The sequence below is a fragment of the Lagenorhynchus albirostris genome, chromosome X (assembly GCF_949774975.1).
Source record: "Lagenorhynchus albirostris chromosome X, mLagAlb1.1, whole genome shotgun sequence".
Taxonomy (NCBI): Eukaryota; Metazoa; Chordata; class Mammalia; order Artiodactyla; family Delphinidae; genus Lagenorhynchus; species Lagenorhynchus albirostris.
This window is the reverse complement of record NC_083116.1, coordinates 70,373,570-70,396,945: the sequence shown is the minus strand read 5'-3', so window position 1 is coordinate 70,396,945 and position 23,376 is coordinate 70,373,570. Positions and strand designations below refer to the sequence as shown.

General features: G+C 43.7%; 1 protein-coding gene across 4 annotated transcripts in view; it reads right to left on the bottom strand.

The window, feature by feature from the left end:
• The window catches only part of HDAC8 (histone deacetylase 8), a 243,585-nt gene that overhangs the window by 10,927 nt on the left and 209,282 nt on the right, over positions 1-23,376 (bottom strand). For 2 of the 4 annotated variants that reach the window (XR_009538449.1, XM_060137594.1), the window contains exon 10: positions 12,917-13,022. The exons of 1 other annotated variant lie outside the window; for it this stretch is intronic. Coding sequence is in view for 1 of the 3 variants with exons in the window: in XM_060137594.1 (XP_059993577.1) it covers positions 12,917-13,022 (106 nt within the window). In the remaining 2 variants the exon portion in view is untranslated. Of the gene's footprint in view, positions 1-7,705; positions 8,657-12,916; positions 13,023-23,376 lie in introns of all 4 variants that reach the window. One more of the 4 variants, XR_009538448.1, reaches the window with a different exon arrangement.

Sequence of the window (23,376 nt, the reverse complement as noted above, 5' to 3'; positions counted from 1 at the left end):
GGTTGGGATGTCTGCAGAGTTTCCTCTGGAATTCTGTGGTGAGAATCTTGCAAAGGCTGTCCCTTGGCAGCAAGGCCAGGGAGGTTGGGCCTGCTTACTCTGGCATACACTGCCCCTCAGCACTGCTGGATTTGGCGGCAGTGCTAAAGACAGCACCTGAATCTCAGTTGGTTAAAGTGCCTCTGGGTAGATGGAGACAATTGTCAACAGTTAGTCATTCCAGAACCCTGAGTGGTTTACCTTATTTTCCCTAATAAGTTCCAACACCCCTTTTGCCCCTTGATTATTTTAGAGCTAAAGGCTGGAGAGGACTAAAGTGATATAATTGCTTTAGGCATGAACTTTGGACAAACAGGAAAAAAAAGCTTAATTAAACACATTAGAGGCCTCCAACTATTCTTCAAAAGTTTTTGGTTTGTTGCATACAACAACCATCAGCTCTACCTGGCAGAAAGAAAATTCTGTATTTCTTCTTCTGAATTTTGGGTATGATCTTCAGTTTCCCATGTGGAATCCCAGCTCCCTCCCTTACTTGCTGTGTGACCCTGTACAAGCTAATCAACCTCCCTAAGTTCTTTCCTATGTTAAATGGGGCTAATAATTTTATCCACTTCAGGGATAGGTTTGTTTCCTAAACTTCAGTACTGTTAAGAATTTCACCATGTTCACATATCACTTATGTGGAAACCTCTCTTACACTGTTAAAAAAAAAAACTTAAATTCATCCTAAGCAAGGTGTGTGTGAAATCAAAGCGTTTGATGTGGTAGTTATATTGATATTTCTTTTTTTTTTTCTTTTTTGCGGTACGCGGGCCTCTCACTGTTGTGGCCTCTCCCGTTGAGGAGCACAGGCTCCGGACGCGCAGGCTCAGCGGACATGGCTCACGGGCCCAGCCGCTCCGTGGCATGTGGGATCTTCCCGGACCGGGGCACGAACCCGCGTCCCCTGCATCGGCAGGCGGACTCTCAACCACTGCGCCACCAGGGAAGCCCCAATATTTCTTTTTAATACACATTAAAACATACATACATGAAATACACCAAATTCATTCCTGCTTAAGAAGCTTTGATCCTGCTCTCCCCTTCATCTAGAATGTTCTTCATCCCAATTTTTGCAAAACTCCTCCCCTTACTGCATTAAACTCTATCCCCAAATGTCACCTCCTCAGGGAGGCCTTTACTGGCTATCCTATCTAAAATAGCACTCTTTCCAAATTTATCAGTAACCAACCACTAAGTATTTATTTATTTGCTCACTGTCTATCTCCCCCATTAGAATGTAAGCTCCGTGATGGGCAAGGCCTTCACCTGTCCTCTTTACATCTCTATCATGTAGAACAGTGCCTAGCACATATTAATACCAATTACATGTTTGCTGAATGAATGAAACATAAAAATTAAAAATCAGCCTAGTGGTAACCAGGCTTCCCTTCCCCCCCATGAGGGTGGTGTCAGAAAAGGAAGAGTGAAAAACCATGGCTTTCATCCCTGCTCAATGGCAAGGAGGCCCACCCACCACTGTGTCAGTGGAGGCCACATGGGGAGCAGTAACAAGGTGCCACTGCCATCCCTGGCCAGGGTGGTACCTTGAGGTCGAGCGAGGAGCCTGAATTTCCACCCCTGCCCAGTAGTAATGAAGTGCCCCTCCTCCCCCCAGACTGTCAATGACAGCTGAGTGGGGAACCTAGACTTTTACCCCCACCTGGAGGTAATGGGGTGGTGCTTCCCTTCCCTGCCAGCATGGTGTCAGAGGAAGCCTGCTGAAACAAGATTTAAATAAGGTGCAGGATTTCATAAAAATATCTAAAGTGTTCAGGATATAATAGAAAATCACTCATACCAACAACCGAAAACTCTTAACTTGAATGACAAAAAGGCAAACAAGAGAGGCCAACATAGAATGACAGCAATGTTGGAAATATCCAACAAGTAGTTTAAAGCAGGCATCATAAAAATACTTCAACAGGCAATTATAAACATGTTTGAAACAAATGAAAAAAAATGTCTCAGCAAGGAAATAGAAGAAGTAAAGAAAAACTAAATGGAGATTTTAGAACTGAAAAATTCAATAAGTGAAATAAAAAAAACTCAACAGATGGGCTCAACAGCAGAACAGAGAGGGCAGAGGAAGAATCAGTAAACTGGAATATATAGAACAATAGAAATTACCTAATTTGAACAAAAGACAAAAAATAGTAAAAAAAAATGAGCAGAACCTCAGGGATCACATGGGACTATGATAAAAGATCTAACAGTCATGTCACCAAGGTCCCAGAGGAAGAGGAGAAAGAAGGTGGGACTGCAAGAGTATTTGAAGAAATAATGGCTAAAGATTTCCCAAATTTGGCAAAAGATAGAACCCTGCAGATTAAAGAAGCTGACTGAATTCCAAACTGCCTAAAGTCAAAGATCCAAACCAAGATCTATCATAATCAAATCCCTGAAAACTAAAGTAAAAGAGAAAATCTGGAAAGCTGAAAAACAAAAACAAAGGCTTACCTATAAGGGAAACATAATTCAAATGACAGTGGTTTTCTCATCAAAAACCATGGAGACCAGAAGGAGGTGGTTCAGCATTGCATTTTTCAGGTGCTGAAAGAAAATAAATGTCAACCCAGAATTCTACATCCAGTGAAAATGTCCTTCAGGAATGAAGGGAAAATGAAAATATTCTCAGAGGAAGGCAAACTAAGAGAATTTGTTGCTACTAGACCCACCCTAAATGACTAGCTAAAGGAAGTTTTTGACATGGAAAGGAAATGATGAAAGAAGAAATACTGGGACTTCCCAGGTGGTGCAGTGGTTAAGAAGCTGCCTGCCAATGCAGGGGACACGGGTTCGATCCCTGCTCCGAGAAGATCTCACATGCTGCGGAGCAACTAAACGCATGCACCGCAACTACTGAGCCTGTGCTCTAGAGCCTGCGAGCCACAACTACTGAGCCTGTGAGCCACAACTACTGAAGCCCACGAGCCTAGAGCCCATGCTCTGCAACAAGAGAAGCCACCGCAATGAGAAGCCCACACACCGCAACGAAGAGTAGCCCCCACTTGCCACAACTAGAGAAAGCCCGCATGCAGCAACAAAGACCCAATGCAGCCAAAAATAAATAAATACATACATAAAATTAAGAAAAAAAAGAAATCTTGAAGGAAGAAAGAAGGAACTATGCGAAGGGTAAAAATATGGGTAAATATCATAGATTTTTCTTCTCCTCTTGAGTTTTCTAAATTATGTTTGACAATTGAAGGAAAAATTAGGACATTCTCTGATGTAGTTCTGAATATATATAGAGGAAATATCACTAGATTATATAATAACACAATTAGATTACAAATGGGGGAGGGGAAAGGGACTTAAAAGTAGGTAAGGTTTCTACACTTCACTCAAACTGGTAAAATGGCAATACCAGTAGACTGTGATATGCTACGTATGTATAATATATACCCAGAGCAACCACTCAAAAGCCTATACAAACATATACAGTCAAAATTACTGCAGATAAATCAAAATGGAATTTGAACAAAGGTATAAGTTGCCAACAGTAAAGGTAAAGAAAACAGAGAAACAAAGAATAGAGGGAACAAAGAGAAAACACAAAATAAAATGGCAGATTTAATCCCTAATATCAAAATTGCATTGAATATAAATGATCTAAATACACCAATTAAAAGACAAAGATTGGCAGAGTGGCTAAAAAAATGATCCAATTATATGCTGTCTACAAGAAACTCACTTCAAATATAAGTAGGTTGAGAGTAAAAGGATAGAATAATATATGCCATGAAACATTAGTAAAAAAAGGAGGAGTGGCTATATTGATATTAGATAAAGTAGACCTCAGAACAACAAAAAAATTACCATGGACAAAGAAGGACATTACCTAATGGTAAAAGGGTCAATCTACCAGGAAGATACAGCAATCCTAAATGTGCATGCACCAAACAACAGAGCATTAGAGTACCTGAAGCAAAACCTGATACAGCTATAAGGAAAAACAGATAGATCCACAATTAGAATTAGAGAATTCAACATCACTCTCTTAGAAATTGATAATAGAACAACTAGACAGAAAATTAGCAAGGATATAGAATAACTCAACAATACTACCAACCAACAGGATCTAAGTGACATTGATCAAATAATCCACCAAACAACAGCAGAATATATTACATTCTTTTCAAGCACTCACAGAACACATGCCAAGATAGACCATACACTGAGTCATAAAACAAGCCTCAACAAATTGAAAATATTTGAAATTATACAGAACATGTTTTCTGACCACAGTGGTATCAAAGTAGAAATAAAAAAAAAACCTCCTGAAAAAAAACCTTCAGGTCCAGATGGTCTCATTGGAGAATTCTACTAAAGATGAGAATTAACATCAATTCTATACTCTCTCTTGCAGAAAACAGAAGAGGAGGTAACACTTCTGAACTCATTTTTATAGGGCTAGTATTGCCCTGATACTGAAAGCAAATGATGGTGTCACAAAAAGGAAAACTACAGACTAATATCCCTTATGAATATAGATGTAAAGTCCTCAACAAAATATTAGCAAATAGAATTCTTAGCAGTGAATTCTTAGAATTAGCAAACAGTTCCTAGAATTAGCAAATATATGTATATATATGTATGTGTGTGTATATATATATATATATATATATATATTTTTTTTTTTACACCATGAACAAGTGGGGTTTATCCCAGGTATACAAAGCTGGTTCAGTATTTGAAAATCAATCAATGTAACCTACCATATTAAAAGGCTAAAAAGAAAAATTACATATATACTGGTATTAGCGTCAACTGATGCAAAAACAGCATTAAATAAAATTCAGCATCCATTTATGACATAAATTCTCAGAAAACTAGGAACATAGCGGGGTACTGCCTCAACTTTTAAGGAAAATCTACAAAACCTATAGCTAACATCATGCTTAATGGTAAAAGACAATGTTTTCCCTCTAAGTTCTGGAACAAGGCAAGGATGTCTGTCCTCACTGCTCTTATTCAACATAACACTGGAAGTCTAATCCAGTGTAATAAGGCAAGAAAAGGAAACAAAAAGCATATAGATCAGACAGGAAGAAATAAAACTGTCTCTATTTGCAGATGGTGATCTATGTAGAGAATCTTAAGGAGTCTACAAGAAAACAGCCAGAAATAATAAATGAGTTCAGGAAGGTCACAAGATACAAGAACAATATACAAAAATTGTATTTCTATATACTAGCAATGAACACATGGAAACCAAAATGAAAAACATAATAAATCAATAAAAGAAAAACTTAGGTATAAAACCTGTTAAGGATGTGTATGCTGGAAATGACAAAATGCTAATGAAGGAAATCAAAGAAGATCTAAATAAATGGAGAGACATACCATGTTCATGGATTGGAATTCTCTCTAAATTGATATATAGGTAAACACAATTCCTAACAAAATCACACCAAGTTTTTTTTTTTAAAGATACAGACAAGGTTATTCTAAAGGTTATATGGAAAGGCAAAGAAACTAGTATAGCTAAAACAAGTTTGAAAAAGAAAGGGGAATCACTCTACCTGATTTATTATATAGCTACTACAGTAATCAAGACAGGAATAGGTACATAGATCAATGGCGCAGAAGAGAAAACCCAGAAAAAAGACTGAGACAGTTGCCTTGGAGTGAATGACAGTTTTGGAAAGGGAGGTGGTCCTAGGGAGCTATCTGGATTTTCAGCCCTTCTACTAGATTGAAGAGGCTTTACATCATGACATGCTTTTCAAGACAAATGGAAGCACCCTAGAATTACTAGAGGTACCTAAGAAAGGAATCAGTACCTCAAACATGTAAAATAGTCCATCTCCAGTCCCTTATTTTTCCAGCTATGTGCAGGTACAGTGACCAGATTTTGTAAACCAAAAACTGGGACATAAGGTCTGATAAAAGATTATTGTCTTAAAAAGCTCCAACATGTATTTCTTTTTTTCTGACTATAAAAGCAATACACGTTCATGCTAGAAATTTTGAAAAATACAGAAAAAGAATACAGAACAAGTAAAATATTACCCATAATTTCAATCTTACCATCAAAGATAACTACTGTTAGCACTTTTGGTATATTTCCTTCTAGTGTTTTTCTATGCATATCCACACACTCACTCACACACACATTATGTATATTTACAAAATTGAGACTATATGGTATTAAATCAGTTCATATCTTTTTTCACTTAAGATTGTTACCATGAGCATTATTCTCTTGTCATCAAATTATCTTTAAAACTTTATTTTTAATTGGCTGCAACAAATTCTTCCATGTAGTTATACTGATATTGTATCATACCTCAAACTCAATGTATTGAAAGAGAACACATCAAGTATATGTTTCTGTAAAACTATCCCCCAGCCTCAATGGCTCCCCATCCCAGTTGGTATCCAGGTTGGAAACCTCAGAGTCATCTTTACTCCTTCCTTTCTCCTTGATCCCCTATAAATGACATACCTCTAAGTGCTGTTGATACTCTCTTCTTAACAGCTCTCAGCCATTCGGGAGGAATAGGATAGGGAGTAGCCTACCACCACTGTTCTGGTCCAGGTCTTTGCAGGCTCACCCTTGGAATACCACCATGATCCATCCAAACATCACTGCATCATGGCATGTCCTAATTCCAGAACCTAGAATGGCTCCCAATTTATTGTATCTGATATGGACAATTCAGCCTGAAATTCAAGGAAACCTGCAAACTGCCCCGGGCTCCCACCTATCCAAGTTTCCGTTGCATATGAGCACTTCCCTATTCTATCTATTCAAAACATCCCAGCCTTCTGAAAGCACTCTCCTTCTCTTCTCACTTCTCTTCTTCTTCTACCTTGCACCAGCCCTTATTATGTCCTGATCTGTCTAAGGGGGTTAGTTTTGTCTCCTCACCTAGACTTCTCAGCTGTTTTTTAGAAGCAGGGTTCATGTCTTAAACTTCTCTTATATCTCCCATGACACCAAGCACACGGGAAGTTCCAAAAAATATTCATTGATTGATTTAGCTGGGCTTTAAAGTGGAGACACAATGATACTTCTTAAAATTGACCTCATTCAGAACCTCACTTTGGGAGACATTGAAAGGTGGGAAGGGTTTACTAGGGGCGACTGGAAAGAGTGGACAGGGATGATGAGTAGACTTGACTGAGCAATAGTGCCAAGAAGAGGAGGGGCACCAGGCCTAGATTCAAATCCTGATGTCACCACTTACTTGTTACGTGACTGTGGGCATGTTACATTAGCTCTGCGGGCACCAGTTTCCTACCTCATGAGGTAATAGTGAGGATGAAATGTAAAGAATCCAGCATGGTGACCCACAGTAGGCTTTCAATAATGGGAGTTCCCACCTCCTGGATTTAGGTAGGTATTTCAAGTCTTCAAAAGTAACCTGCCAAGGGTTTTCATCCTTTGTTAAAAGCCGCCGTCAAAGTTACTAGGACTTTGGGGAGCAGCCTTCATTTTAATTTTAGAATTTCTAAAATTTTCAGCATGATATATTTACAACTTTTTTGCTTAACAATGACAGTAACAACAACAATAACCAACCTTTCCAATTCTTACACACTTTAGTGAAGCAAGCGAGGCTCCTGGAAGAGACCACAGGGGGCTGAAGAGGGCTGAAGAAAGGATAGGGGATGGCAAAGGGAGATAAGGGATGGACATCACAGAGATCCTCACCTGAAGTCATGCAAATTGGCTCAGAGTAGCCTCCACAATCCTGCTCCAAAGTCCTTCCAAGAAGCCCTAAAGCAAATGGTCAGTCTGTCTTGGGACCAACCCTGACTTTCAATTTACCCTCATGGCTTCTCAGGAAGCAAGAGAAGGTGTGGAAGTAAGCCGAGTTTCCATGGTGTAGAGTCCCACAGGGCAGGAGCACTGCTTCAAGCTGGGGGCTCCAGCAGGCCTTGGACATGCCCAGACCTGATGCCCCAATTGCTAGTCCCTAGAAGAATGTCAATCCCAGACTTCAGGCTGCTAGAGGAGGTGCTGCTTACATTCAGCACAGTGGTTCTCCAAAGAATATTACCGGTAGATGTGCAAAGGGTCTCAGCTTGGGGCTGTGGAACTGTAAATACACTGGGCCTGGTGACCACAGCACACTTCAGGCAGCAGGAGTCACGTGGTCTGGCTTCTTCCACCTTCTGTCCTTCTCTTTTACTTCTCTACTCATCTCAAAATGGAGTGGAAGTTTCAATTACAGTATGGTGGGGTGAGAGGGGCATGGCTAAAAGACCTAGGTCAGGGACCAGAATTTCAAATGTTGTCCATGGCTGATTTCCTCCCATTTCCAGAGAGACATCAGATTTCAGGTGCTTTGGATCAGCCACAAGGAAGGAGCTGGGTGTGTAGTACAAGGTGGGAGGGGTTTACCAGGGGTGATTGGGAAAAGCAGATGATGAGTAGCCTTGATAGGGCAACACTGCAAAGAGAGGAGGGGCACTGGAAAGGCCAAACAGCCTGACTCCAAAGTCTCAATTCAGACAGACCCGGGTTCAAATGTCTGCTCCAACACCTATTAGCACAGTGTGTGGCATAGAGTAGGTGCTTAGTAATTCCTTGCTGAATGACTGAATAAAGGTGACCTTGGCCAAGTCATTTATCCTCTCTGAGACTCTCTGAATTCCTCATCTGTAAGATAAATAGTAGCTATTACTCTTATTATTTCTCCTGTGGTGTCTCTCCCCACACCCATATCAGTTTGCTGGCCCATCTCCCCAACCCAGCACCATAGAGGCTGCCATACTAAGCCTCCTTCATTAAGGGTCAGAAAGGGCAGATGGGCACAAGGCCTGCTCTTTCCTCTTGTGTCCTCCCCCCACCTCCTCCTCTCCTCCTGCTCCTTTCCTCCTGGTCCCATTTGTTTACTTTTCTAACTTAGGCAAACTTGGGGTAGAATCTGGGAACACAGAGCCAAGCGTAGAAACCTCCAGTTACAACTGCAACACATACTCACATATATACAACTCACCTTCCCCTCCCCCTCCCCCACCAGGTCGGGCCTGGGCTGCAACATGAAGCTTTTGGCCCCCTAGGGACTTTTACTTGATTCAAATGTCATCAGTACCAGGGATTAGAAAACCTCTACCCCTGTTTCCCCATGCAGAGCTAGGCAGGCTCAGGGAGCTAGCTGCCTCTGGGGATTGATCACATCAGCACTGTTCCAACTCTGGAAGGTTCACTGTGAGCCAACTCCTCTGGAGTACGTCAACCAGAGAGGAAAGACAAACAAGTCTGAGCACATGAAGATGGTGTGAGGGTGATTTTACAGTAGTGGTCATGAGCTAGGCTGATCTACTCTGTAACCCACACTTCCTTGTGAACAGTGACACATATCTTCAAGATTCATTGGCACGAGAAGAACGATTTGTGGGAGCAACACATAGCTTTTCTCTGTATAAAGCTAACAGCTTGAATGGACTCTCCATAGTTTTATTTTTGTCGTTTTTCTCTCTTAGAAAGTCTAATGGGCAGTAAAGATGGGATAAGGTGAGGTCCAAATCTGCCTGTGCCTCCAGTCATCCTGTGGCATATGGAATGCATCTCTATACGATGAACCTCCTCAGGTTTCATCTCCAATAGGTTAAAAATCCCACCTTTTGTGCTTCTAAGGGATGTGAGAAAGAGAGAAAGCCCAAGCTCAAAGGTTAAACAAATTTAACCAGATATGCTGGTGAACCTCCTTCCCATAGAGTGGAGCTTAATCCATCCACTCCCTCATTGCCATCCACCTCCCCCAAATAATCCTTGCCTCTGCCCCACTACCTTTGTGTTTAATGGGGGGTGGGAATGAGTGGGGGGAGGGAGGCACTGAGAGAAATGGCCAGCCTCACAGAGGTTTTATATGCAAGAACAAATGATAGTCTTGTAGGCAGGTTCAGGAAAATCTTTCAGAATGCAGAAAATTCAGCAGCCTTTCCACACTGACCATTGTCATGGCAACACACTATCTGATGGCAGCATGCGTCACCAGGCTGGAGGGGCACGGTCTCAGTATAGCAGGTTAGCCTGGCCATTTTTAGCAACATTTGGACTTCTTTCTAGCCTCATTTCTTCTAGGTTCAACTGAATTTCTTTTTGCTTCTGGACTTATGTGCTCTGCTCATTTGCATGGCTAGAACACAAGACTTTATCAATATGAAAGGGATGGCTAAATGGAAAAATCTGAAGATTCCTAGTATTCTATAGCCCTTCTACTTGCTGTCCTGGCTCCCCACCCACTCTCAGCCATCTAGTTTCTTTTCTTCTCCTCATCAATTCTTTCCTATACACAGCATTACCTCCCCCGTGCCCCCCCAACTGTGACTCATCTACCAACCCCTGCACTCTCATCATCTTCTTTTTATTGTTTTTCTATTTTCTCATTTTAATGTACAGCATCCTAGAATCTTAGGATTGGAAGGAACATTGACAATAACCTAGTATAATCACCCTCCTCCAAATGCAGGAGTCTGTCTACGATATGACAGTCAAGTGACTGTCTTGTCTCTGTTTGTATGTCTCCAGCAATAGAGACCTCATTCCTTTCTCATTCCAGTCTGTTCCACTTTGGACAGCTCTAATCGTTAGAAAATTCTTCTTCCTCTTGAATGAAAATCTGCCTTTTAATAATATCTACACATGGATCCTAGATCTGTGCCCTGTGACCACATAGACTCTGTCTATGCCCTCTGCTCTGTGACAGCCTCTCAGAGATATAGGACCACATCCCCTTGGGTCTTCTTTTCTCCAAAAGCCCAGCTCCTCCAACAAGATCTCTTGGAGCCTGGGCTCCAGTCCTCTCCCCATCCTAACTGACCTCCTGGAGCATATGCTCCTATTTGTCTCCAGTTCTTTTAAAGTGAGGTCGATACTGCATTAGCATCTCTGGAGGCCACCTTGCCGTGGTGACTCACACTGACGAAACTCCCTAACTCTCTTGCAGACAAAATGCTGCAAAGCCATGTTTCCCATCTTGTGTGTGTCCAGTTGCTTTTGAGGACCCAATTCCTAGTCCATATATTTCCTCCCAGTTTAATTTCATGGCGTTGCAGCCAGAATATTGCTTTAACCTATTAGGATCTTTTAAAAAATCTTGACTTCCATGTAACTTACATATCCTCTAAGACTTTCTATTATTATTATTACTATTTTTTAACCAACCCTCAAACTAATCCTTTATTTCAAGTCTTTTCAAAATTTATTCTTCTTTTGGGTTTCTTAACCTTTCCTAGTTCTCTTCCCTTTGAATTACCTTCCTTACGTCTTCTCTCGCTTGTCATTTCCATTTCCTCAATAGCAAGATGTCACCAGTCTCTGGAGATAAGTGCTTGGGTATGTGCGCAGGAAAGCATGAGGGCATACAGATATCTGCACATACCTAGGTTTGAGCAAGTAGCTGCAGAGCCTTGTTTAGTTTCTCTGTTTCTATTGCTTTGTCTGTGCTCTACCAGGATTTAGAGACTGGATGAGGGGAAAATGGCAAGGTAGAAGGAAAAGGGGTAAGAGAAGTTGGTCCAGGATCTGAGAAGGGCAGTAGGAAACTAGGGTGGGAGCACGAGTGTTAATCGGGGCTGCAGTGCAGTGAGAAGGGCTGAAGAAGGGCCAGGAAAAGAAGGATTTTAAAGGCCTTAAAAAGGTTGGAGGAGGGAGGAGGATTTGGTTAGGAAGTGAGGACTTCTGAGGCTGGTAGCCATTGAGAGGCCAGAGGGAGGTGGCTTGAAACTACAGGGTCAGGGAAAGGCTGAGGGATGTGGGACACCTGAGAGGGGCAAAAAGCATTGCTATGAGCACAACCTTATGAGTCTATGACTCTTGAGCTTAGAAACTTTTCTCTGGTCAAAGGAGCCTGGGACGTGGAGTCCCTGCGTATGGACTCAGCTGTTGTCACAGACTTGGCTGCACTAGAGGACGGGGCCTTAATATCACCATCGGCAAAGACGCCCAGGATACAACGTGTTCCCTCAGACTAACTCTGACACAGAATAGGCCTCCCTTTCATGCTAGATTCTATTCCAATGAGGGAGTCAAAGTTAGGAGAACTGGTGCTGTCTTGGTTGTTAGATGAATAAACATGGGAATTTCACTCTCCAGGATAGGCAATGTGATACCTTTGGCCTCTTAACTTTGCAAATAATTAGGATCCAAAAAAATATGCACACGTACACACATTCAATTAAACAGGAATGTGGGTGCCAAAATGACTTTTAAAAAATGGTAGATGAAGTGAGTTGAGTTGAGAAGCAGCAGCTGGGGTTGGGAGGGGGGCTCTACCAATAGTGTCCCCAAACAGCTAGTGGACAGTGTGATCAAGAGGGTGATAACCCGATGACTGCCATTTTCCCTCTGTCCAGAGGCCAGAATAATTGGAGGCCAGCCTCAGGGAAGGGAAGAATAGGGCAGCAGCCACGTCTCCAGTGCTCTAAGTGAGACTGGGGAACCCACTCCCAGGGCTTCAGAATCCCTGACTACGCACTGTGGCTCACAGTCACTCGAGGCTCTACTGAACCAAGGAAACGCATTGGAACAGAATGTCTGTGAGCACCCTTCACCCCTACCCCCAACCCCAAGTCTGAATTGACTTGATTTTCCCTCATCTTAGAGAGGATTTTACTGTTGCCCTTTTCAAAGGGAGAGTTCCAGGGCACACTTTAGAACTGGCTTTCCACTGGAGGTGCCTAAAGTTGAACCTTTTGTTCCCCTGAAGGTGACATTAGCTGGCCAAATGACAATCCCAACCAGAGTGACCAGTGCGGAATTCCAACAAGCTCTCAGGCCAAGAAGAGGTTTCCCTTCCAAGTCGGTGCAAAGATTAGCCACCAAATGACAAATGGTATTGGGGGAAGCCCCCACTGATGGGTCACCACAAGCTGGGTGGAATGAGGAGGGCAGGACTCGAGGGGTGGTGCTCACCTTTGATGTAGTTGAGGATTTGCTGGACTCGGTGGGGCTCATTGCGGTCTGGCCGGCAGCTTGGCGTGATTTCCAGCACATAATCAGGACCATATGCTGTGAAAAACTGTAAGGAAAAGTGAAAGGCCAAAAAACAAACTAAACCACAGAAAACCTCCAAACCAAACCACATACAAACAGAACAATCAAGAGAAATCCACCGCTACTGACAAGGTAAGGGAGGCCCAGGTGGGCAGGGCAGGAGGATGCAGCAGGAAACCGTTCCCCATTTTCAAACCTCCCATGACAGTCCACTGTGAAATTCTTTGGCTTGGTGTTCAAGGTCCTCTCTGCTCATGTCTCAACTTTTCTCTCTAGCCTCTCTATCCCCCTGCTCTCTAGCCACACTTGTCTGCTCCGGGCTCTCCCAAATGAGACCGGGCTTCGTTCCCCCACCCCCTGCCTCCCCCCGAGGATCTTTGCCATTGCTCTTTCCTGGGGTCTGCAAAGGCCCTCCCCCAACCCCTGCTGCCTGTGAAAAACCTCCCCATCCTTCTAGGCACAGCTCAAATGTCGCCTCCTTCACAAAGCTGTCCCTCATTCTCCACCAACCCCCAGAGTGTTCTGTTGGTACATCTCTTATGGCCCTTGTTCAACAAATCGACAGCGCTTGCCGGCATGTCACGTACAGGTCACTGTGCCTGCTGCTGCGGGGGCTGTGAAGATGGACAAACCCTCCTCTGGGGTCCTCTGGGTGTTCCCAAGCACGTTCTGCAGTGTGTAGAGATTTTTCAACAGCGACCTGATCTCCCTGCACTGGATTATCAACTCCTTGAAGGCAGGCAGCACCTGTGCCTTAGTCACCTCCTTAGTCCTCACAGACCAAGGCAGCTGCCTGTTAGTTTTGGTTGTCTTGAATTCCCTGACCCGGGAATGTCAAATGAGCCTGGTTTCTCTAGTTTTTCTTTCTCCGTAGTAGAGTTTATTTGTTTTTAAATTCAGGGAATCAAAATAAAGGTCTTTGGATTCTATTTCTAGTTCACTAGATGATTCCTTGTGACCTTTGGTAAGTCACAATATCTGATTCAGATCCTCTATTAGGGCCCGCTTGGGGAAAAACACCCCATGACAAAGGGAATCATTCAATTGGGATAAGCCTTTGAATGGGAAATATGCAAAGCTACTATTTCTGTTTAGTTTTTAACAGAAATAGTATTTGTGCACACTCTCTGGAGAGAGAGCATATGGTCCTTAACATTATGTGCTTTCAATAGTGATATTGTTAGGTGGTAAGTAAGCCAGGGAAATTCAAATTCCATGGAAAAAAATGGTACAGAGGGCATGAGCAAAAGGGATCTTGCTGTGTGTCATGAATTTGATGTCATTCAAAGAGCCTCTAAGAAAATAATCCAGGGTGATTGCCATTGCCACCAAATTATCCTTATTAAGAGTCTGGATGTACATCTGGCACCATGGGAGAGGTTGTGGAACAATCTCTAGGGATTCTAACAGCATCTTTGTGGAATCTATGGGAGTAATTTGATGGGGAGATGGCTTTTGCACATCCATGACAGAAGACTCCACACATCTAATTAAAAGAAAAATGACCAAGACTGTGCCAATGCTTATAATGCTTTTTTTTTTTTTGGACTGAACTAAAAAGGAAAGAGGGGTCTAGTTCCTTCCTGCTGGGGTTATTACTCTCTGATGCCTGAAGCCCCGAATTCTGTAGATTAGAGATCATCTTTACCACATCCATATATGGAATGGACAAGAGGGGTTACCTGGGGGACACATCCAGAAACTAACTCTCCCATTCTGATCAAAGAAACCTGAGAGGTTTGTATTTTTAGCCAAGGAGGGCCCCTCAGTCCAAGCCTGAGAACCTCGTGGGCTTGACTCTGGAAGAGAAGGCTTCAAACAGGTGTGGCCCTCTCTCCTTGGACGGCCTCTCCTCCTCCAGAAGGTGTCAAGTAGTACACTCATTTCACGGGTATGGAAAGACAGGTTTAGAGAGAGCAATAGAAGAAAGGCAGCTGCAACGAAGAAGCCACTCTGGGGGACCCAAACCCGTGGCATCAAAGTGCTATAAAAATCAGAGTCAGGGGGCCTCGCTGAGGTCTAGGAGGAGGGAATGTTCTGTCTCCATCTACGAAGATAACACTGCTGATCCTCTGTCAGCAAGGCATGTTGTGAGCTATCTGTTTCGGGCTGAGCGTCTGGAACAACGTGTCCTCATTGTGAGGGCCTGCCGCACGCTCAGCCACGTTCTCTGGCTTTAGCCCCCTCTTGGGCCAAGAGCACATGGTTGCAAGACGGTCAGCTGGGGCCAGAACTGACTGCCACGTGAGAGCTCAGCTTGACTGGGATCAAGGCTCCTGTCCTGGCTGCATGAGCACCTGGCTTTAACTAACCCATAAATAACCCATTCTTTGCTGAAGCAGGCTGGCTGCAGGTAAGCGTGGGCTCCTAAACATCTTCCCACCTTTGCTAATCAAATATTATTCCCAGGTCCTGCTTATTCGCACTATTCTTAGGCTAGGGGACCCAGATGATTTAAGAAAGTCCTTGTTTTGTGATCCAGTTCCACATGGCAGCTGACTGGTCCTAGCCTTGGGAAGCTCTGCTTGGGGCTGAGGGAAGTGACAGGCACCGGGAAGGCAGAGGCTGTATCTAAGGCAAAGGTGGTGCGGTGCCCTCTTCCCCTCTCTGGCTCTCTCGTGGTGTTTCTGTTTCTGTGTTATATTATGCTTTTAGTTTTGCACTCGTTAACTCCTTTCTACGGGACCATGAACTCTGCAAAGGCAGAAACTTCTGTCGCATTCTCTTTGTGGAGCCTGTAGAGTTGAATTTCCTTCAACCTTTACTTTAAAATTATGTTGAATTACATTAATTCACAAAAGATTTAGCTGGCCGTTCAGTTAATTCTGTGGAATAATGCAAAGAGCCAATTTATGGCATGAACAGTTTTTCGGCTCTTGAGGAAGCATGAGGAAGCATGATGAGGCGGCAAGAGCCCTGGCCTCGGAGTTAGGCAGAGCTGGATTTTCATACCCAGTAGAGCTGTGTGCCTCAGGCGAGCTTCGTAATCTCTTTCAGTCCTTGCTACCAGAGGAATGATAAATCCTGACCTGGCTGGGTTGTTAGGAATCACAGAGATAATATACATTAAAGGGCCGACCACAGGGCCCAGCACAGGGTAGGATGTCAGTACATGTGAATTCCCTTCTTCTGAGGCAAGAAGCTATTGCCTAACCAGTGCCTCACCCAGACCCTGGGGGATGTTGGGCCAAGCACTGGGGGCCCCCCACGATGCAGAAAGAAGAGCCTGTTCCTCCTGCCAGACAAAGCCCAGCAGTCCCAGTGGCTTCCCGCTTGTTTAAACCATGAGCTCCGCCTAGAGCCGGTGGAGAAACTGACTTCTCTCATAGTTTCCTGCCCTGTGCTCAGCCACTTGTTACTTACTGGCAAGGTGGAAAGGAAATCTGATCAATAAGACAAAGATGTTGGGGTGGAGGGATTTGGCCAGCAGTAGAAATAGCTCAAAGCCCCACCCTGAAATTGCCCTCCAGTGTTGAAGAGGAAAGGAAACAGGCAAGCGGCGATGCCATTCCCAGACAGGTGGAGCAGGGTATGAAAGAGCCCAGGGGGCTGGCAAGTGCAAACGCCTGGCTTTGATCTCAGCAAAGGAAGAAGGGAGGTGCTAACCCTTCTCCACCCCTTCCCCTTTTTCCTCAGTGCTCCTTTTGCTTTCTGGGTTTCCATTTATGCGTGTTTGAGGGGAACATGGTAGCAGGAATGGGGCAAATGGAAAGGATGAGGTGGGGCTGAAGGATGGGAGTGGAAGGGAATAGCACTTGAGGGGAGCGGGTCCCTTCTCGACCCAAGAGTCAATGAATAAAGAAAGGAAAATAGCTCAGTCTTGCTCGGTTCAGGCCAGCTCAATGTGCCTTTCTTGCTCACTCCCCTCCAGCTCTTGCTCATGCAATGCAAACAGCATACACTTAGATATTTGGTCAAGAAGATATTCAGAAGAAGCCTTAAGGTTGTTGTTATTCCTTCCTAATCCTATGTGGTCACAGGAAACCAAACCACAAACCCGGCACAGCCAATCCTTTTATCCTTCCTTCAACATTTATTAAGTACCTACTGACTAGGTGTCAGTAGGTACTTAACAGATACTTTATTAAGTACCTAACCTGATTAGGTTAGTCACTGGGGTGCAAAGATTGTAAGATATGCGTAGTAGGAGGGGTCAGTATGATGAGAACAGTATGATAATACTAAAGTCACAAGTAATAACAGTTAATGTTTTTTCTCTTTTTAAAAATTGAAGTATAGTTGATTTACAATGTCGTGTTAGTTTCTGATGTACAGCAAACTGATTCAGTTATACGTATATATGTATATATATATTCTTTTTCAGATTCTTTTCCCTTATAGATTATTACAAGATATTGAGTATAGTTCCCTGTGCTATACAGTAGGTCCTTGTTGGTTATCTATTTTATATACAGTTGTGTGTATATGTTAATTCCAAACTCCTAATTTATCCCCCTCTTCCCCCTTTGGTGACCATAAGTTTGTTTTCTATGTCAATAACAGTTAACAGTTAATATTGATTAAAGGCTTCTTATGTGTCAGGCACTTAAAGTGTCTGCGCACTTTTTATGGACTGACAATTCTCACAACCAACTCACGTGGAGGTTCTAGAATTACTTCCATTTTAAGATGAGAATTTGAAGCACAGAATAGTCAGATAACTTGACAGAGGTCACACAGCTAGCACGTGTGGTGTGAGATTTGAACCCAGGTCATTCTGGAGATCAGCACTACCCATAGGAGCCTCTAAACTACCCCAGAGGAAGTGACTGTGTAGGGCGGGGTCTGCAAGGGGGCCTGGTGGGTGGGAGGGAGGCATTCCCAAGAGAGCCTGGGCAAGAGCAGGGACTGTGGAATGGAACAGCATATTTAGCACAATTTGATGTTGCTCGAGGGTAGGGCATAAGGAGGATCAGGACACGAGGCTGGGGAGGCAGCATGAGTTTCACGGTAGGCGCTGCGTGTTCCCCACACTAAGGCATTTGGTCTGATCCCAGACTAGAAGGTCCACGAGGGCCGAACACTCTTTTGCTCCCCAATGTCAGTGCCAGTTCCCAAAACAGTGCTTGTCCCTAGGAGGTGGCAAGTAACTATTTGTGGCATAAGTGAATGGAAACTTGGGGGAGCTTGGAAATGAGGGGATGAACAGATCAGCTGGGCACTTGAGAGGACTCAATGGCTACAGTGTAGAGAATGGAATGGAATCTGAGGGGAGGAATGCAAATAGGGAGACCAGTGACAAGGTTGGTGCTAGAGCCATGTTGAGTGGTAACAGGGCCTGAGCCAGAACAGTTGTGGGAGGAACCGAGAGTGAAAAACTTAAAAGACAGCATCAATAGGACTAAACAATGAGTTGGATGTGGGAAGTAAGGCAGAAGAGAGAGTCAAGGATTTCCCACGGTGTAGGAGGTACAGTGACAGGGTGAGGAATACAAGCAGAGGACAAGGGTTTGTGGTGGGGTGTATATGTGTGAGGGGGGTTCAACGGGGAGCATGTTTAGGGTCAGAATCGTGATGATACAGTGGTCTGTAATTCAGGTGAGAGGTTGGGCCTAAGATACAGAATATGTGTTATAGATTTGGGAGTTATCAATGACATAAAGGAATTGGATGAGAATTGCCAAGGAATTGCCTTGGCCAGCATGGGAGGCTTCCTATAGAGTAAGAGAAGAGAAGAGAGGTGAGGAAAGAATCATGGGGAACAGCCAACACTTCAGAGGTGGACAGAGGGAGAGGAAACGGTTCTGGTGATGATTTGAGATGTTGCAGACAGCTGAAGTAAAAGGAGGGTGGTCTTCCGATTTGTCCATGGGAAGATCTTTGCTGCAGCAAAGTCAGTGGAGGGTGTGGACAAGGCCTGACTGGAGGGGGCTGAAGAGTTGATGGGAAGAAGTAGAGGTAAGAATGATGGGGACTTCCCTGGTGGTCCAGTGGTTAAGACTCCGCCCTTCCAATGCAGGGGGTGTGGGTTCGATCCCTGGTGAGGGAACTAGGACCTCACATGCCATGTAGTGTGGCCAAAAATATATAAATAAATAAAAATTAAAAAAAAAAGAATGACGGTAAGAATACACACATACACTCTCCTTTTTATAAGAGTTTGGTACAGGGGTGGGACTGGAGTAGGGTGGTATTTTAAGATGGGAGGGTCTTAAAAGCATATTTATAGGCTGAGGGGAAGAGCCCACAGGATGGAAGTCAGAGGCAGCCTGATAGGGATTTTGAGTTGTTTATATCTGTCTTTCTAGCTCCTTAGCCAGAGTGCCACAAGGGAAGAATACTGTTGTATTCATATTTCTATTACCTACAGCTCCTAGCATAGGGCTTGGAAAATAATAGGTACTCAATTCATGTTTGTTGAAGGAATGAAATTCTGAAGACATGCACATCCAGTAGGGAGAATCAGGGTCTTGAAGGATGGGCGATTGCAAATAGGCAGGGATGGGGTGGGGTTGGAGGGTAGTTAGTGGAGGCAGGACAAGTCTGGGAAGTTGGCTAAAGTTCTAGAAAGAGAGCAAGGGAAGCCTTGAACCCCAGGTTGAGGAGACAGGACTTGATGTGACAGGCATATCAGGACTGGAGCTGTGCCTTAGGACACCTGGGAGCAGTATACAAAGGCTGGATGACCAGTGTGGAGGCCACTGCCATAGTTCAAGGGGGAGATAGCAAGGGCTTGAACAAGAGTGATTGCTGTGGGGATGGAGAGGATGGGAAAGAGACATTGTGAAGGTAGACTTCCGAGGACTTTGGTAAGTGGTTGGCTGTGGAGGAAAGAGAGCAGGGGAGGTCAAAGTTGACTCCTAGGTTTTGAGTCGGGGTAAGTAGGAGAATCAGTGCCACTGATAGAGCTGGGATAAAGTAGTAGGAAGAGCTAGTCTGGCTCAGGGAAGGGGATGGGCTTGGGTTTCATGGGTTTGAGATGACAGTAGAATATGTGGGTCACTCCGTCTAGCAGGCAGCTGGAGATGTGATGATGGTGTGTGGAAGTGAGGTCATGGCTGAGGACTAATGTAGTAGGGGGATAAAAAGAGCCAGTGACTAGGCAGAAAAAGAGCAACCAGAGAAGAAACAGAATGGTAAAGTAAAATCTCTTAGAGCCTTAGGGATGACATTCAGCATGAGAAAGATGCCTAAAGGAATACACTTGCCACACTGGCAATAGACTCCTGCGGCTAAACTAACATCCCTCCCTCCTAGTCAGTATAAAAAGCCAGACCCCTTTTTATAATACTCCAAAAAGCTCTCAAAATTTTTATTGCTAACTCAAGGTTTACCCTTTCCTAGAAGTTAGACTTGATCCTATCAGGGTAAGCCCAAGGTTGATGCCAATCCCTCTTACAGACCCCTGAGGCTTTGCTCTGTCATCAGCTAGGGAGGTCGTGCTGGTGATTGTGATGTGGGCCCTGGCCAGGAAGAGCATTTCTTGTCTTGACTCACCCTGGGAACAGAACTCATCACAACAAGAGTGACAGAGCATCAGCACTTTGAACCATAACATGGTCTTGTAAGATGCTTCTCAACCTTTCTTATGTCACCAATTACTCCATCAAAGAACCTGGGCCCAACCATGATGGAAACAAAAAAGCCCTCTTTTCCCCAGAAAAACATTTCTATTTACAGGAAATTCAGTTATTACATATATCACTTATGGTACATTTTAAGGACACAAAATTGCAGTGGTATTATTGGGAGTAAATTTTATTGCCATGGCTTTACAACACAAACAAACAAAAATAATAACCCCGTTAGTCGTTGGACTGAACTGGCAGGAAGCAGCACATCAAAGGTGATTGCTTGTAGGCAGGGGAACGGGGAATTAGGATTGTCCAGAGCATGACTGAGAGGTCAGGGAGATGTGGGCTACTGGAGACAAGATGTTACATGTGGAGTGGACACTAGGATGGAAACCCAGAGCCCCATCTAGACTGTATCTGTATCCCACCTGTGGAGCTCATCTCACAACTTGAACAGCGTCCCTACTTAAGAAGTGCTTCATGGTGAGGCTCATACACCAGTGCCAAGAACTGTTTGAATGAATAAGTGAATGAATGAATAAGGCATGGAAATAGTTTCATTATCCAGAAGTTTTAATGGTATTTTAACTATTGGTATAAAAAATTTTATTAAGCAAAATAATCAGGTAAACCCGGGAACTCTTAGTTCATTTGAGCACCGATTATATTTAAATGAAGAATATGCCCAGTATTAACTAGTCTTATCTCATTAGCTAAAGTACTTAGAGGCTTCATGAACACACACACATATATAGCCCTTTAGTGTACTGTGTATTCAGTAAGGTTCCTATGTTAGTTAACCCACAGTAGTGTGTGTGTGTGTGTGTACACGCACATGTTCTATTAGGTGCTGAACATTATTCTAGGTTCTTGAGGGGAAGCTGAGTACAAACAAAGAATAAGTTCTGGTGACTGCTCTTGAGGAGATGAAGATCTAAATGAGAAAGATAATTACAGGAAGGGCAGAGGAATAAATCTAAGCTTAACTGTGTGGTACTGGCTAGAGTACAGTAAACTGTCCTCACACGTGTGGGTCACTGGACAAGTGAGGTGACTTGTAGAAAATCACAGTGCTAAAGTAACAGATGTGAACTTGAACCCATGGCTTAGGACTTTCAGTCCAGTGGGCTTTCCATCACAACAGGAAGCAAAAAGCATAGTGGTTAAAGAATGAGATTTCTGGAGTCATAGGGGATGAGCCCTAAATCCTTGCTCCACCATTTACTAGCTGTGTGACCTTAGGCAAGTTACTTAACTGTTCTGTGCCCTGGTTTTCTTTGTAAAATGGGGATAATAAGAGAAGGTACTTGTAGAGTTGTTGTGACAGTAAGTTAATTCATGTAAAGCACATAGAACAGTGCCTGGAGCATAGTAAGTGCTCAGTAAATGTTATTATTAAATGATAGATATTATTATTATTACTTATTGTGCTTTATCAACTGTACAAAGAAACAGGAGTTCTACATATAATGGATAGTAGCAAAACTGAATTTCTTTACTAATGTCCATTCAGAGTGAATGAGGGCAAACTTGTGAAGAGCTTACCCTGTATTCCAAAACTCTGAAGCCAGAAAGAGGGTAGAGAGAACAAGAAGAGAAGGATCCAAATGAATGAGACTAAGAAAAATGGAAGAGGACTTCTCTGGTGGTCAGTGGACTCCACGCTTCCAATGCAGGGGATGTAGGTTCGATCCCTGGTCAGGGAACTAAGATCCCACATGCCGCACAGCCAAAAAAATAAGCAAATTGCAAAAAAAAAAAAAAAAAAAAAAAAAGAGAGAGAGAGAAATGGAAGAGAGGAGGAGGGAATGAGAACTTGGAAGTGGCAGGAAAGGGGCAGGGGGACAGAGGTGATAGAAAGGAGAGGAGATACAAACATGTGTATGGGGTAAATTGGCAAGGAAGGGGAGGCACAGAGGAGGTGGCAGAGGAGACAAGGGCAGGGTGGCTGCCACTTCACTAGGGGGACTCCCTGCAGGCCAAGGCTTTCCTTCAGGGTGTGGTTTCAAGGGGTTTGGGGGAAGGGCCCTGGCCAAGACTAATATCTTCCCCACATTACGGCTGATCCTCAAATTTCCACTATTAGAGAGAATTCCTCCTTCATAAATATGTGCAGGGCCAACTCTGGTTATACCATATGTCTCTGTTGATCAAATGAATATTTTGGAAACAAGCCTATACACAAAGCTTTTTTACATCAATTTTTCCTTTAGCCAAGGGTGGGGATAGAAGAAGGAAGAGTACAGGGATATTGCTTTACCTGGCTTGCTGCTGGACAAGTACTAAGATGACCTTAAGAAAATGGATTCTGGGACTTCCCTGTGGTCCAGCGGTTAAGATTCTGCGCTTCCACTGCAGGGGGCGCAGGTTTGATCCCTGGTCGGGGAGCTAAGATCCTGCATGCCGCGGGGTGCGGCCTTAAAAAAAAAAAAAAAGAAATGGATTCTACTAGAGGATTGTAAGTGCTGCCTTGGCCCGATCCTTACACTACTTCAAGCAACTGCCCTCTCTGTTCCTTCACTGCTAAACTTCTTAAGATCTCTTTTTTCTTCAGCGCCTTGACCCTTCATTTCTCAGACACTTCAACATGCTGCTGTCTGAATTCTTCCCCACACCTCCACTGAACTGTTTTCTAAAAGAATGGCAAAGAGATTTTAGCTTGTTGGCAACTCTGATTGATTGGTAGTAGCTGCTTGGGGGTACTATGTTGAGAAGGATTCTGAGGCTGTGTCTAGGTTCAGCAGGAAAATGTGCCCAAATCAGTTTGTCAAGTAATTCATGGGAATACATGGTAGGCAGGGTGGGGGCTGGAGGGATGTAGTCATACGTGCCCTATATTTGCTATTCCTGCCTTAGGAGACCAAG